This window comes from Rhopalosiphum maidis, chromosome 1 (genome assembly GCF_003676215.2).
Source record: "Rhopalosiphum maidis isolate BTI-1 chromosome 1, ASM367621v3, whole genome shotgun sequence".
Classification (NCBI taxonomy): domain Eukaryota; kingdom Metazoa; phylum Arthropoda; class Insecta; order Hemiptera; family Aphididae; genus Rhopalosiphum; species Rhopalosiphum maidis.
Window position 1 is genome coordinate 79,964,452 of NC_040877.1, and position 17,905 is coordinate 79,982,356.

The 17,905-nt window shown below is 29.0% G+C and overlaps 1 protein-coding gene and 1 pseudogene across 4 annotated transcripts; both read right to left on the reverse strand.

Moving 5' to 3' along the window:
* Nucleotides 1-131: 131 nt before the first annotated feature.
* LOC113556483 lies at nucleotides 132-3,280 on the reverse strand (annotated as a pseudogene).
* A 5,023-nt stretch (nucleotides 3,281-8,303) lies between these two features.
* LOC113557193 (UDP-glucuronosyltransferase 2C1-like) lies at nucleotides 8,304-15,722 on the reverse strand. Of its 4 annotated transcripts, none has more exons than XM_026962562.2 (6): nucleotides 15,339-15,722; nucleotides 15,222-15,272; nucleotides 10,532-11,425; nucleotides 10,245-10,464; nucleotides 9,944-10,163; nucleotides 8,304-8,705 (listed from the first exon to the last, which is right to left on the reverse strand). In XM_026962562.2, exons 3-6 carry the CDS (start codon nucleotides 11,372-11,374, stop codon nucleotides 8,420-8,422), a joined length of 1,569 nt encoding a protein of 522 aa, XP_026818363.1. In that variant the 5' UTR covers nucleotides 11,375-11,425; nucleotides 15,222-15,272; nucleotides 15,339-15,722; the 3' UTR covers nucleotides 8,304-8,419. The 4 variants fall into 4 exon arrangements, with proteins under 4 accessions (XP_026818363.1, XP_026818364.1, XP_026818365.1 ...); XM_026962563.2 differs by having other exon boundaries at nucleotides 15,196-15,272; XM_026962564.2 differs by lacking the exons at nucleotides 15,222-15,272; nucleotides 15,339-15,722 and adding exons at nucleotides 11,545-11,781; nucleotides 14,655-14,740.
* Between the last annotated feature and the right edge of the window lie 2,183 nt (nucleotides 15,723-17,905).

Here is a 17,905-nt window from a genome sequence, read left to right on the forward strand (position 1 = left end):
GTTGGTTAAAATTATCGGTAATTATGATCTATTTTCTGTTCAATATTTTTCATAAATAGTTTCTTTATATACATAAAATAAATAATAAAAACTTATTTTATTTCGATTACTTTTTTATTATTTCAGTGACCTGCAATAACCATTGATTAAAAACAATATCAATAAATATAACTCTTACATCAAATGAATAATAATAGTAATAGGAATAACAATAATAAAAGTAATTGTGATGGTAATAAATATCAAATGTTTGTATGATAAGGTAGTACCTGTGTATTATCAATGAGTTTTGACTTTGTCGTTTTTAAAAGTGTAATAACGAATACATTTTGAAACCTTACAGACTAAATATATGACTAGGAAAACAAAAGTAAACACTACACCAATCACATCCAACAGTAGGTATTGATACCACGTCAAGTTCAAGGCGTGAGATTTCAAGTGCGGTGCACCTTTGTGACGGATCACATACTCCGTCCAATATACGACCGACTGTTGAGGCGTCATCGGTCGGTCTTTGAATCGGATGGAAGCAATTTTAGCATTTTTTGCGTATCTGTAAACAATGTACACATTTATTATAGATATATAACAAAAACTACTGAAAACTTGTGTTGGAAATCATATTATGTGTTATTCGTAATAAATAATATCATCTAAGACTAACACTTCGTCGTTGATGAGTTTCGAAATGGTATTAGACAATTTTTCTTTTGATATCGACAACAGGTCTACGGATATCGCCATTCCAGCGAGGACCAAATGTTCAATATTTCTAGGTTGATCGTAAAACAATGGAATACCAAGTACGGGAACACCGCCGTCCACTGCTTCGTACACTCCGGACATACCTCCATGACTAATAAACAATTTTACTTTGGGATGCACTGTAAAAAATATAATTGTTTCTATTTTGTACTTCTACTTGAACAAACATTAGCTTATCTATCATAAATCGTGCTTACACAGTATTTCCCTTTGAGGAAACCATTTTTTTGTCATCACGTTTTTTGGTTTGTCCTTCATTTCGCCTTCGTATTTCCACAATACTCTCTGAGGAACGTCGGCCAACGCATCTTTAAATGCCTTTTCAATATGTTCCGGTAACGATGAGACTTTAATCGTGGAACCGAATGTGAAGAAAATCACTCCGTGAGGAGAGTCTTCGATGAAATCTAATATGTCCTTGAACAAAAATATTAATCTAACTTAATTAAAACTTATTTATACATTATTTTTTATCCCAGTAAATCCACATACTTTCAAATAACAAATAAAAGAATAGCAAAATTACGTTAATTAATTGTATGCTTAATATGCACCATTATATTTCTATAATTTCTGATTAAGTAATTATTTCTCGCTTTATTAAGTAATATAAGTAATATTTATTTATCTAAAAATTATATTATCTTAATTTTAATCATGTTTTCAATCCTTGACATTTTAACCTGTTAATATTACGACTGTCGGTGCCATGTCTTTTATCATTTAATAATTAATTGTTCGACAGCAACTTATTGTATTAAAGATAATATATTGAAGGAGTATTATATTTATAATCAGAATCAATTTTTGAGTCAACGAGGTTATAATCTAAATCTTAATTGTAAACATTTAAAGTGTTTTGTGTACTTATAACATACTTCAACAATATTTTAATATTTTATTATCATAATTACATGTACCTTAAAAGACAATATATGGTTTTTCGAAATATAAATCAAAAATTGTTCTAAAATATTGTAATAAATGTTAATTTACCTTAGTAAACTAGTTATGTGTCCATTTTATTTCTTTCTAATAAAAAACGTTCTGGAAATTGTTTTAAGTTTTATCTTGAAAATATTATATATAATATTATATGTTAATTGAATAAATATATTTTTTTTTAATATTAGGTTTTGGTCATTTCTTGAAATAATTGCATCATTGAAGTTTCTCATGAATTAAATTCCCGAAATTTAAAATTACTTTATACACACACACACACACACACACATATTATAATAATATTTTAATTATGTAAAAATGTTTTAATAATCGCTTACTTTCGGTATGGTTTTGGCGGGTTTCAGATGTATGCCGCCTACGTAAACAACGTTGGGCGTGAGCGGTCTCGGAGACTCAGTGACGTAATGACTATTCTGGAAGATGATGGACGGGTTGACAGTCGGAGCCAAATCATACGGCCTCGTGTCGGTTGACCTAGTGACTAGCTGGTCGTACTTGGTTCTGACCAAACTGTATGTAAGCAAGGCTGTGTTAGTAAACCTTTGGACAAATGTGCTGGGCACGGCGTGGCTGCCCAACATGTTGGACACGCAAGACGGGTTTGACAAATGACCCGTGAACAGCCGTTCGGTGAATGTGATCATCGGTGACGGGATCGAGTAAATCACGGGCAGACCAAGCGCGTCGGTTATGTACGAAATCGTACCGGTCGCGCGCCCCGGAAGCTAAGATTTCGGTCAGCTTCTGGTTACCGTGAATCACGTCGCAATAGTATTTGGCAATACTGTATATGGTCTTAATCAACGCGAGCGGCTCTCCAAAGTCTTTAATCGTCTGCAATACATCTAATTCGAGCTTCAACGGAAAGTCGTGGGACGTATCCACCTCCGTGTAATTTTCCCGGTCGCCGTCCGGAAATGGCGTAAAAACGGTTACCGAGTGTCCGGCGTCCACCAGAGACCCGAGCACCGAGCGCATGAAGTACCAGTGGCTCTTACCAGCTATCGTTTCGATGGCCAATATCCGGGCAGCCTCCGAGACCGGTATCGTCCGCAAGTCAAACGACAACCACAACAACAACGACACAGAGACCGTGGTCGACATTTTTATCGCTGCCATCGGATTTTTTCTCATATATATATATACACACAGGTAATACAGTGAGCTATGTGCTGTCCGGTTTGGTCACTCGTGGTTATGATTTGAGTGTAAAGAGATACCTATGTGATAATACGGACATGTATCTGCGGCTATATCACTGCGCGTACATCATAGCAGCCTGTGCGCGTACGAAGAGCTCCGGACGCGAACTGCGGCTATTGGCGCACGAGGTTTTTGCTATTACCCAGTTATTACGCTTTAGACGGAAACCGGTTATTGATATTAAGAGTATATTTGTAGACATATACATATATAAACATTTATCTTTTTTGTTATCGCATATCAATGCGTTTAAATGCACGTTCCGATATTATATGCCATATTACATTTCCATACCATTTTAACATATTATTATAATCCGTATTATATTATGCGTGTACTATGGTTTTACAATTAATATACATACAATTTCTACCGATCGCTTGTATACTTAATATTATAAAATAGGTTTTCATTGACATTTCGATTTTTTTCAATTCTTCGCCGTTTGTATTCTATTCTAAAATAATTTTTATGTTTACTTTTTTGACTTTATTACGACTTGGAAACTCTTTGCAATATGTTTTTACTTAGAAAGACGTGAAAAGTTCAGTGAATGATTGTCAAGACATCAATTACGTGCTCAGTGCTCACACGTTCCGATGGCATGCGTTTTGAATAACGTATTTATACTACGTTTATTTTTATAACACTGATTACACGTACCGAGTGCATTGTCAAGACGGAACAGTTTTTTTTTCGCGCGCTGGGACTCCGTTATGATGTGCGCACTACTTTAGTGCCTATTTAAGTACTCATGGTGCACATCTATAATTTGAATGGCGGAAGTTCATACAAGATACACAAGTCCTTGAATTTATCTTCTTCTTCAATTTTTTAATTGTTACTAAATGTCGTACAGTATATTGTAATATACACTTATTTTATTATTATTATAATATAGTAAGATAAGAATATTAGATTTTAGTATCATAATAAAAACTTTTTAAAAAAGAAAATCTATAGATAAAAATGTATTATTTCTAATAAATCGCTTTAGTAATGACTCGTTCATTCTTTTTTCTGTTCATAATAATTTAATGAAATTTATTACAAAGTATTGGACACGTGTTCTCTACTTGATAATGGTTAATTGATTTATTATATCGATTTTATTACACAATAATATGCTCTATAAATTTCATTATTATATTATTGTACATATTCAAGATTAATAACATTATTATTATTTACTTTTCTTTTTAATACTAAAACATAGTAAACTAGCTTTGCAATGAACAGCGATTTATTATCGGTACCTCTATTTATTATAATACATATATACGGATAATTGCATTTGATAAAAACATCAATAATTTAGCTGAAAATACTTTGTTAATGTATTATTTATTTCACATAGCATTTCTTATTTACGTTTTGATGGTACAACTTGATTGATAAAAACCAAAATAGAAAATATATAATTAATTTTTCACTAACACTAAGTTAGGTATCTGATTTAATAATATTTGCAATAGGAAATTTAAATAATACATCTAAATACGTCTAACACATGCTATAATTTTCCGAAATATAAATAATAACCAATTTCCAATTTGCATTGTGTTATTATGAATCGCGGACGAAAAGTCCGTTTTAAAAAATTTGGACAAAAAGTCCGGATTCAGTTTTTATAGTCGGACAACAGGTCCGAGCACATTTTTGGGGTCGGACAAAAAGTCCAAAAATTAATATTTATTTTAAATATTTAAAAATTTAAAAATGTTTGTACACATATTATATCGCACTACTGCAAGAATAGTGACACAACTCAAAAAACACAACTGTTGGTAATCAGCTATTTAAGGTTTATAACAGATACAACAATTCAAATTTGTATTAGATTGTTATTCTGTTTTGATAGAAATATGTTGAATAACATTGTTGCTATTAATACTAATTGTAAATGATAATTTAAATTTATTATTATTGATGTTATTAACAAATGTTTGAAAACATTTTGACTTGTGTCACTTTTCGTGACTGAAATAATCATTTTTTTTCTATATGTGTCTTTCTTTCAAGTAGCAAATAAACATGTAAATTAAAATTGTAAACTATATTAATTACAATAAGGCCATTTTTAATACTAAACCATGCATTTATGTTAGGTAGTTCTTAAAAAATAAACTAACAACAACACAATTAACATAATATTATTTTATTTTAGCAGTATCATTAAATAAAATAAAAATTAATAACCTCATAATTAAATTAGATAAAAATAATAACATACATTTATAAGATGGCAACTTGCAATAAAAAAATTTAATTTTCTGGTTAAAAAATGATTATTATGAATTAATATGGTTAAAAGTTAAGATTGTAAACTTTTATAAAAATCATGGTATATGTTTGGTATGTAGTTATCTTCACACAGTGACATCAGGTCCCGTTTCTTATTAACTGAAATTTTGTTTTTTTGTGTATAAGCTTGTTTTAATGTATAATTAGCAAGTGATTAATTTCTACCACGACCTTTATCATGGTATAAATTAATTTTTTTGAATTCTGTATCTGAAAAAATGGTTTTGTATAAAATTGTATTTGGTTGTGATTTTTTCACTCTCAACACTTTGATATTCCAAGTAACTTTTTCCTCATTATAATTTATAGAAAAATTTTTCTTATTACATTCTGTAATATTTTTTATATCATAAAAATCAGAATACCCTAATTCTTTAACCTTAAATGGGTGTCCTGTTTTTTTTTTTTTTTTTGGCAGTTTGAATTAATGATACATATTGTGTTAGCAAGTAAATAGGGCCAGATTTTAAGGATTTTTTAATTTGTTTCTCTATGACAGAATGCGTTATGTATCTTTCTTTTTGAATATGTCCAACTACTCAAAATTTGTGAGTTAACAAATCAATATCCATATTTGTAGTGGCATACAAGTATAATGATGTTATAAATTTATTTTTGTTTTGCCCAGCATAGTTATCTGAGTAAAAAATTACTTCAGTTTTTCCAATGTTACATTCAGATTGTAAAAATTTTATTATAGATGTTCCAATTTCAGTAACTCCTTTTTTTGCTTCACCTTCATTCCAAACATAACAAAATGATTCTTTTCTCACAATATCAGATATAGTAAAATTGTAAGTGGATAATTTAGATTTATAATAAAATACAGATACTTCACCCCTAGGGGTTGGAAGTACAGCCTGAAGGTCATAGCATGCTAACAATAGTATGATAGTATGTTACTTCTATTTATATCATTTGAAACTAACTGTTTATCATTTTCTTTTTCTATTCTACTTAGATTGTTTTCAACAATGTATGATACAATAGTATCATACAATAATATTCGTCATGCATATGTGATGTGTAAGTGTTGTAACCGTCATATTTTGATATTAGTTCCTATAACCTACCTATAAGGCTATAATTAATAATAAATAAAACAGTACAAGTATATTGGCATTTTAAATTGTAATTGACTGTATTTAGTGCAATACTGTATGGATAATATTGTTTTTCTTGTTTACTTATAAATAATATATAATATATATTGTACATGTTACAATATAGTCCATAGGTACTTCTTGTATACAAACAAATATAAATTTCCTATAAATTAAACTATGTGTATTAGTAGAGAGTTAAAACCGTAATTAATAGGTACTTACACAATAAGATATCTATAAAATTAATATTTCATAATATATAGACCTGTTAGTTAAGTACAGACAACATAAAAAAAATAGTAAACTTTAATTGTTATCTGATTAATTCTATGAATAGACCTATTTTTTTCGAAACTCTATCGTTAATATTATTCTTTTACACAGTTGAACGTATTTTCGATTAATTTTAAACGAAATAATTTGAACGATTAATCACTTTTACACTTTTTAATTTCAACCGTTACCATATCATACCCAACAGTATATCGTTTTTAAAATTGTTTATAATTATTTATACCCCTAAAACCACAAAATTTTTTTAAAAAAATACCATCAAAATTTTATATTCAAATTACCAGTAACTATTGATTTTTTTCCTCATTCGAATATGGCGAAGTCCCTGTGACCTCATTAACCAATTTCTATATTGATTTGTGATTTAATGATAAATTTCGAAATTTATTTTCATAAAATAAAAATATTTTATTACACCTATTATATTATATTTTTTTATAGTAGGCTGCTAGCTAACGTTGCTTGGATATTTTTTGTATTTTGAAGATAAGAATTATTTGCGACGTGCTGAATATAAAAGCTTTTAGTTGTTTACTATATTAATCATAGAGTTTATTTTAAGTATATTTTTATTGATAAAAGTTCATCCATGATAATTTTAATAATATTTTGAAATAAAAGAAAAATATTCATTTACCGATTTAAATTTAGATACATTGGTTAGTTTTTCTTCACATTATGTAGATTTCATTTTATTATAATTTATAACATTAATTTAATTTTTGTAACTTAAAAATGTTCTATAAATAATATATATATATATATTACAATTGAGTATTGATCAATTTAATCTTTTAGCAAACATCTATATTTACTTCATTGAAAGAACATACATTTTTTTGTATATCTTTATATATAATATAAACATGTATGTTGTTGCCCTTTTACTACTCTAGTATAAATACATTACCTAATAAAAGATCAAAACCCGTTTTCCAATAAGAAGTCATTATATTATATTGAAAGTCAAATTATGTCTATATCCGTGTATCCAATTAAGATAATTAAAATGGAATTCACTCGTAAATTTAAACCATATAAATTTAAAACTAGCTTCGCCAGAAAATGTCTTAGTTTTTAACAACAAATGTGTTAAATTTCACATTGATTGCATTGTTTTACCGATTTTCTCAGATCATTTGCGCATTTAATTTTAGTTTTCTTCAGTAAACAATTATGAGACTTTTCTTACTTAGTCTAGCGTTTAATTTAGCAAAGATTTTCTTAGGTTTATTAACAATTTTTTAGTGTACATGAAACTCATTTATGTCTTTAGTCTCAACAATTTAGTCGCAATATTTTCTATTGTTATTATTTATTTCGCAGTCTAAATCCATAGTTCTCAACACACCAAAAATTTTAATACAATTTTCAAAAGCTTTTTATTCCAGAATATTAACGTGATTTTTCAAAGACTGATTTTCACTTTTTGTTTTAATATTTTGCTCTTTCGAAACTCGATTATCTTCTCCCATTTCATTAATTAATTAATAATAATATTTTGTATTTTCTTCCTAGAATTGTTGAGTTAATCACACAAGTTTATCGAATAATTTAGATTTTTAAAGCTGTCATAAGAGAAAGAAAGTTTACAGATCAAGGGTTTTTATTTGATTTGTTTCTTAATTTAAAAAATTACAAATCAATATATAAAAAAAATACAAATTTTGTGGTAATAAATTAATTTAGCTATTTAATTTTTTTCAATAATATGATAGTCTAAAAAAATTGGCTATGCTATTTCAAAATTTTACAGTTAAACACTAATATTTCATAAGTTATTGAGACTTAACTTTATGGCTGTGTTTATATTTCAATACGTACTTGCAAATAAGTTTTAATACTTGATAAGTAATAAACAAGACCAGAGAAGTAAAAATTAATATTACAGAAATCACGTCCAATAGAAAATATTGATACCACGTCAAGTTCAAGGCGTGAGATTTCAAATGTGGTGCACCTTTATGACGAATGACATACTCAGTCCAAAATACCACCGATTTTTGTGGTGTTATCGGTCGATCTTTGAATCGTTCGGAAGTTATTTTTGCATTTATGGTGTACCTAAAAAATACAAATATAATTTATTGGATAATTATCATTATTTTTGGAACTTCAGACGGGTGTTCAGATGGAAAATTTCTTCACAAGAAAAATTTTTACATATCGTAAGTAATAATAGATAATTATTTATATTTTGAATGGAATAATGAATGTATTGATTAAACTACTGCATTTTTTTTTTGCATTTACTTTTTAAGTAAAGAAAAACCTATTGAATTTTGAACTCTAATATCTTATCTAGTAGAAATGTAAATCTAGTAAGTACTACTTGGGAGGACTAAAAGTTAAATATCCTCCGTACATTTTTCATAGTTAGGATAATAATGAAATTACCTATAGAAAAACAAAATTGTTTAAGCAAAACCAGCTTAACAAAATCGATTTTCTATTTTGTTGTAATTCAAACTATTTAGTTACTGTAGACATTTAAAAAATATTAAATATACATAGACTGTATGAATTTATTTTATAAACGCTTCAAGTTCAAATTTTCACAAACTTCGTAAACACGCTATTTTTTACAGACATATTAAGTTAAAACTTGAACGAAGTAAAACCATATTTAAACGAAAAAAGACGATTGTATTAATTTTGTTAAAATTTAAAAAAGTTATTCCTGGGTACACGGTCTTGAAAGTCTTTACGTATATTATTTTACTTTTAACATACATTGATATTTTAAATGCAATTTTTTTGGAAAAATTTAATTCAATCTATAGTGTATTTCTAATAGTAAAATAAATTACTTTAATAGTAATATAAAAATATCATAAAATATACATTTAATAAGATAGTCTGACAGACGTCTTCACACAGAATCATTTTTCATATGCCATGATTTATCATTACATACTTTAATGTCATTGCTATAATGCTATACCTACTGTACACTTAAGTGATGATTACCTACTTTCGTTTTTTTTTTTTTTTTGAAAGATGAAGACTATGCAGGTGGGATTGGTCTCCGATTATAAAAACTTTATTTTAAAAAACTGTAATAAACATATATAATCTAATATTATATATCTAATACATATTTCGAAATATTTTTTCTGTCGTTTTTAAATTAATTCAAGTTAGGATTAAATTTAACCTATAAATTCTATTCCACGAAGCGTGATCGTTTTTTCTACAACGTCATTTTTTTTTTTTTTTTTGAAAGATTTCATTTTATTTTCCATACCACCTAACTATAACTGGAAGCTTTAATATTATATATGGGTTTATTTGAAACTCACTTATCATTATTGATGATTTCCGATATTGCATTTAATAACGCTCCTTCGGTCACAGCCATCAGGTCCAAGGCAATTGCCATTCGGGCGTTAACTAAATTGTCTATGTTTCTCGTCTGGTCATAGAACAAAGGAAATCCGAGTACAGGGACACCACTATCTACTGCTTCATACAATCCGGATATACCACCGTGGCTAATAAACAACTTGACTTTCGGGTGCACTGCAATATATTTTAACAACATCATTATAATATTTATCTTTTAGAAACTAATGGCTTTATATTATATACACTATAGCGTACATAGTATATCTCGTTGAGGAAACCATTTTTTTATCATCACGTTGTCCGGTTTGTCCTTCATTTCGCTTTCGTATTTCCACAAAACTCTCTGGGAAACATTAGTAAATACTTGTTTAAATATTTTTTCGATATGTTCTGGTAACGTCGTTAGCTTAACAGTCGAACCAAATGTGAAATAAATTACACCGTTTGGTGATTCGTCGATGAAATCTAATATGTCCTATAGAACGGGAAAACAGGAATAATGTATAATCGAATTAATTTCGTTAAATGTATCGCTTACTTACTTTTGGTATTTTACTTTTAGGTTTCAAGTGTATTCCGCCTATCTCGATGAGATTAGGTGGTACGGGCCTCGAAGCTTCGGTTATATAATGGCTGTTCAGAAAGATAACTGCCGGGTTTATTTTTAGTGACAATTTTTGGTACCGCTTAGGATAAGTCATTTTCATAATCCAGCCATCATACTTCGTCCTAAGCGTACTGTACACCAACAAGGCCACATTGACGAACCTCTGGACGAATGTTTTGGGCACAGCATGTAATGCCATAATATGCGAGACGCTAGCGGGGTTCGATACGTGTCCGGTAAAAGAACGTTCGGCGACAGTCATCATGGGTGTCGGTATCGTATATATAATTGGCAAGTTTAACGCATTTGCCAAGTACGACGTACAGTCTAAGGACCGAGGTTCCATGATAATCAAGTCGAACTTCCAGTCCGAGTCATTACCACCGCCATGTACGAGCTTGTCGAACTTTCGGTTTCTGTAGACCGCATCGCAGTACATGCTGTCCAAGACTGTCAACATATAAAAGTAGGTGACCGGTCGGTTGTATATCTCCATTATCCGTTCCAGGTTCAGATCTGTTTTCACTGGGAATTCTTTCGACATGTCCACTTCCGTATAGTTTTCCCGATCACCGCCTGGAAACGGCGTGAACACGGTAACACTGTGACCGGCGTCCGTCAGCGATCGGAGCACTTCGCTCATAAAGTTCCAGTGACTTTTGGCACCGACTGTTTGTACGGCCAATATTCTGGCACCTTTCGCCAGCGACGCCCACTGACAGGCCGCAATCAACAGGACCAGCGTCAAGACCGCGGACGAGTACAAATCGTTTACCATCGTGGTCACTGTCGTGTTTGCGTCAAATAATTAAAAATGTTCAGCTGATAACTATAATACATACATATTAGGTAGTTATAATCGAATTAATTTTTAAAGTTTCACTTTATTCTTTTTTTGTTTTGAATTATGACACACACTCGAATATAGGCATAGTATAAGAAATTAACCTGTTATTTGTGAAAATATAAAATGGTATGAATATAAACTGCAAAATCGGGTTATTATTTCGATTATTCGACGTCCCCACAATCGAGTGTTCTTATAATCAATATTTTCCAATCATATTATCAATTTAAATAATCAATGAATATTGCTTTATTTGTCTCTAACATAGCCAAACATTGATAAAAAACTCGTGGTAATTTAAATAATGTGAAAATCGTAAATATTTTTATTGACCACATCTGCCAAAATAAATAGACATTAAACATTTTAAAAATATAAAAAATAATCAATTAATAAAAACAATATTTTAAATATGCATGCTTTAAATAGTCGACAATCCTAATGAATTTATCAACTAAGTTATACAAATGGACGGTTTTTATGAGAAGAAGCACAAGTCATTTTTTGACATTTTTTTTATACGTTAATTTTGTGTGAAATTTTATGCCCGATCGAATAGGCACGAGGATTTGTAGGCACAGTATTTTAAAATGCGATATGGCACAAGTCAAAATTAACTATTTTTTTTTTTTATATTCAAAAGGGCACAAGTCATGTATTAAGTTTTAAATTTATGTAATATAGGAGTAGCTGTCCTCGTGCACTTCGTCGTCGGTACAAAATGCACCCATGTTAAGTTTGGTTGCCTATAATGCTAACAATGCTAACATTTAGCGTAAGGATAAAAGCTATTTTTGGTTTTCTAATTTGTTATATACGAGTAGATGATATCTCTGACATATCAATTTTCCATAACTGTCCTGCCTAGAGTTACATTTTTTCAATCGATTAACCGATTATGTATCATTTGTTAAAAATAAATAATAGGTTATAATAATAATAGTTGACTACCTTATTGCTATTAATATTTTATAATATTGACACATTAAAAAAAATAAAATATTAATAATTATTTTTAAATGTATGAAAAAGGACACAAGTTAAAATCTTTTTTTTATTAAATGTGCAATAGGGCACAAGTCAGTATATGAGAAAGGTCACAAGTCACAGTATTGTAATATGTGCAATTGGTCACAAGTCATTAATAACTGAATAATAATGTAATTTCTTTAATAAAAGTAGGTTGAAAAAACATGGAAAATTATGAATAAAACATAAACAAAAAAACAATTTAGATTAAGTAGAGAATAAAAATTTTGCAATGTTTATGCCTCTCCTGAAAACCAACGAAAAATGACTTGTGCCCCTTCTCATAAAAACCGTCCAAATATAATAGTTTTTATAATACTTTAAAGTTAATAGGTGTTTCTATTCACATTATTTTTATGATACATAGCTTAAAAATTAAAATATTGACACAAAACCTTCTGAAAGAATACACATAAGGTTTTACTTTGTAATTAAATAATATATCAATTCACCTCAGTATAAAAAGTAACGGAATTTAACGTGAACCGCTAAACACGACTGTGTCCGGTATTTAAAACTAACACTACAATTGATATCGTGTGGCGACCTCGTAAAATATCATCCAATAAGACAATAAACTATAAACGTGTTTGATTAAAATAATAGTAATAAAATTTGTGTTTACTCAAATCAAATGACTTGCTCGTTTATTCCGCACTACAACTTTTATAGACATTTTATTACCAAATAAATACCCATAAAAATGTTGGAATACACTACAAGCCTTATGTGAATTTCAGATTTACCAAGGTAGGCTCCACCGTTTAATCATGTAATATGTGTTTTTTGAGAGATTATCAACAGATTACTGTAGGAGGTAAATCGTACGGTCTCGGGACGGAAGTTGTCAACCCTAATCGTCGAAAGTATTTGGTTTTCAACAGTTGGGTTTCGGTGAACGTCGACGGCCGTTGCACACCATAGGTAATTATGTTTAAAACGCACGCTGGATCCGATAAGTGTCCGGTAAAAGTGCACTCAACGAATTTAATCATGATGGATGGGATAATAACGTACTACATTATCGGGCAAGACCGTAGCCAGAATTTTTTTATTTTGTGGGAGAATTTAGTTTTTATATCAAAACATATTATTTTACATTATTATTAATTTATTACTTACTAACTTGTGAAACAATACCGACATAGGTACCGTAGAACAGTGTAAATAAATTATTAGTATAAATTAGCGATAGTATAATATCAATCTTAATTTTTAACAAAGTATAACAATGTACGTATACGTTTCAAATCTTCTCGAAAAATGTTTTTGAATTACAACGAATTAAAATTATTAATCTAATTTCATCCAAATATTAACTTAAAATTTCTATAAAAAAAAAATGTGTATAGGTATATTATATTTTTAGGTTTTTTGGTATCATTGAGAAACACAGATGAGAAACCTTTTATTACATTTTTGAATATTGGCTATAAAAATTGAATATTGTATAAATTTTTAATAACAAAATAATTTGCACATTTTCATAATTTTTACGGACTTTGTCGATTTTTTAGTGTAGTAAATGGATATTAAAAAAAATCTTGCTCATATACCTTTAATATTTTTAAACATTTATAAAACAACTTATTATAGGTGGGACATATCCTAACCTATTGTATAAGCTATTATTTATAAATAAATATATTTTGTCAATAACCCGTGTAATTTATACATTATCTACGATTAAAAAGGTAAAGTACATACTTTAATTATTAATGATAATTTAAAAATTAAATGCACAACAAAATAGATATTTTAGAAATTTTAACTACAAAAAAGTCTTCGATTGAAATAGTACTATCTTTTTCTGCAATAAATGATTTAAAAACCTATGTAAAATTAAATACATATTTATCAAATAAATATAAATGCAAAGCCGGAGGAATGTTTTGAAATTTGAATTAAATATTAAAATTGTTCAAACATATAATTAATAATTTACCTATATAATTTAGTAAATAATTTTTAATTTGGATTAGTAAAATGATTTGATTATTAGAACTAAAAATTATTATATTTTGTAATCTTTATAATTGAACCGTTTGAAATGTTATAGGTGCGCTAGTAATATTTTATCGATATTATCAGTTCACGATTATATATAACACAATAATTAATATTTTATTCACAAAACACTAGTTATTATTTTATGTATAAACAAATTGGATAATGTACCTACTCATTTATTATACGCTGTTTATATAGATAAGCGAGGCTGGGCATAAACGAGTTAATAAGTTAAAAGTTAAGTTATTTTTAACTTGTTAACTTAACTAGTTACATTTGGATTTTCATTAACTTAACTATTAACTTACTAAATTTATTTTTTAATTTACATGAAATTAACGAATTTATTTTTCATTTTAAGAAATAAATTAAGTTAATTAATTTTTTTTTACATTCACTATTCAGTCGTTTTCATGTCAAAAAATATTTTATTGTGAATTTATTTAGAAAACGAAACGAAAAAATTAAATAAAACACATACTATATAGAAATACTGTATGTTGTATGAAGTATAAGCATTATAGTCTATAATTTAGTTGTGTGTTGATAAGAAATAAAGTACGTTAACGAATAAAAAAAATAACTTTTTTTAACATCATAAAAAGTTTTAAAAAAAATGTGTATTAACTTTTAACTTAACTGAGTTAACCAAAAATGTTATTAACTTTTAACTTTTAACTTTTTCTTATTGATGTATATTAACTTAACTTAACTGAGTTAAAAAAAATCATTAACTTGCCCAGCCTTGTAGATAAGGTTTCGTGGATTTTTAATGAATAGTAGTGCACATCTAAAAAAAATATATCCAATATTATATTATGTATTAAATAATTATTTACAAAATTTAGTTATTTACCTTTTATTTTACAAAAATTATCACTTGTTAATCAGAAAATAATAAACGATGAGTGAGAGTAAAACTAAATTATAACACCAACGCGCGACGGCGATGTCGCAAATAATTTGTTGAAAACAATTTAATTGGTTATATCACAAACTAAGATAATATTATGGACTGGAAACGAAAGTCTAAACAGCGGCCCAATTTTATTACAGACTTTTTTTTGGTGAGGGAAATTAACAGATTGTGCCTATAGCGGCGATTATCATATGCTAATCATGTGTAATGTTTTTGTATGGTGTACCACCAGGGTGCAGTGCAGTCGGTTAATTTCCCTCACCATGAAATGTCCGTAACAAAAACTGACCACACTCCTGTCGACCGATTACCATGTCGGGAATGTCGTTTCCAGTCCATAGTATCTCTTAGTTCGTGGTTATCTGCAAAGGAATTAATAAGCACATCGATTCCATTATAACGCGAGTTACGTGTTTTGAGTCAACTTTTGACTTGTTTTAACTTTTACACTGCACAAATGTGCACTACTGGACTACTATGCGCACCGATACCGTTCCGGCGGCCCGACGTGGACAACCGCCCGGTCGTCTGGCCTTCTTCGAAATAAATATATTATTTTCATATTCTGAATATCAATGTTTATATTTTTATAATTTTGAAACATAATCTTAATCACACTACAGGTACTTAGTTGCATTATTATGATTTTTGTTTTCACTCGTGTACATAATATATACATGCCGCCACTGCATTACTCTGGTAATATGTCAAAACCCGTCATTGTAAAATCAATACATTAATAACTCTGCTCAGAAGTCAGAATCTAAAATATACTTTCTATGATAAGTTTTCGGGACGTCGAACACGTCGGTCACCAAGTCCAGTAATGGGTTCGAGTACAATCACGTCCAATCGATCGTTTCTTCCGTGGTTTTCGATTATTTTGTACATCATTTACATCAAGAAATCATCAGGCCTGGTTACTTCCGTATTGTTTTCGTGGTCACCTTCCGAAAACAGTGCGATCAGCTCACATCCTGTCGGATGCTTGGACAACGTACGTGAGCGTCAACAATCAATTTTAGGTTTATTAGTTTACTACTCTATCCGTTATAGAACACGCAGGTTTATCAGCAGTTTATATAATATACATTCAATTTGCATAAGTTGAGACGGTTGAGTACTTAATTAAAAAAACGCAATTAAAGACACTCATCAATACAAACATAATAAAATATAAAATGCAAGGTGTATAAGTAAACAATTAAACTAAATAACTTGAGTGTTTATAAGACAATACAAAAAGTATTTTTGTTTGATATTGAACAGTCAATTTGTCACGGCCCAAATTATAATAACATAAAAATTATTTTATATGCGCCTCAAAAATAGAAGTACCTACGCTAAACCACGAGCGATCTATTGATTTGGTCTCTGAACTAAAATGTATTTAATATATTTATTATATTCCAATGGTAGTCAATTTCGGGGTCGGAGTTATAAAAAAAATGACGATTCCACCGGTACATTTTCTGACATGCAAAAATAAATGTGAACTCCATTAATACTAAAGTAATATAAATTCCTGTATGTAAAAAAAAAATTATATTTATTTTATTTGCTCCGATTGAACACAGTATACCTTTTTCACGGCCTTATTGAGCGCAGCTACAATCAAGCAATATGAATTTAAAAAATATTAAAATACAATGCAATTGAATAACAGAAATACGTACACCGTTGTCGTTTTTGTCTGAAAATTATATACAATTGTTTTTAAATGGCATACACATACATAATGATTAATAAATCACACATTTTAAAGTGGCATCCTAAATAGGTATTTCCTACTTTTAATAAATATCTAAATAAATCATTAAAATGTTTGTTTCTTAAATATTTTACATAACCCATTATGGTTACTTTATTTTTTTACTATTCAATACAACTCATATTTTTATGATAGTTAGTTTTAATTTACCGAATTTTTATCGTTGTTTCAAACACAGTAAAACAGAAATATCGGCATTCTAAATCAGTGGTGGAGCACCTTACCTAGCCCTAGGAATTTACGAATTTTGAAAATCCCGTTTTGATGGACGTCACGTCCCCGCCTTTCATTTATACTGATTTCTTCTACGATTTGCGAGTTTTATCTTATTATAGTCCCCAAGTAACCGACAGATGATCGTTTTTCACTCGAAATACCACTAAAGGAGATTTCGAGGAAAATGTCCAATCTTCTACGCCGCCAACTTAGGCGTACTGGTCTACGGTTTTGCGGTCATGCCGAATAGTGATAAATTGAACCGCCAGACTTGAAACAATTCGGATTTAGGAGTGGTTAAGTTTCATTGATTTAGGGAGAGATAATTTATTAGAAATTTTGTTGATGGATTTCGATAAATAATTTTGAGTTCTCAGAAATAAAACTATAAGTTAATCAGTTACCCACATATCGTATGAAATAGACGTATACCACTGTATATTATTATTTTTTTTTAAATTTGGTTAACAATTGTAATTTTATATTTAGCAATGCAATATTGAAAACTAAATTAACA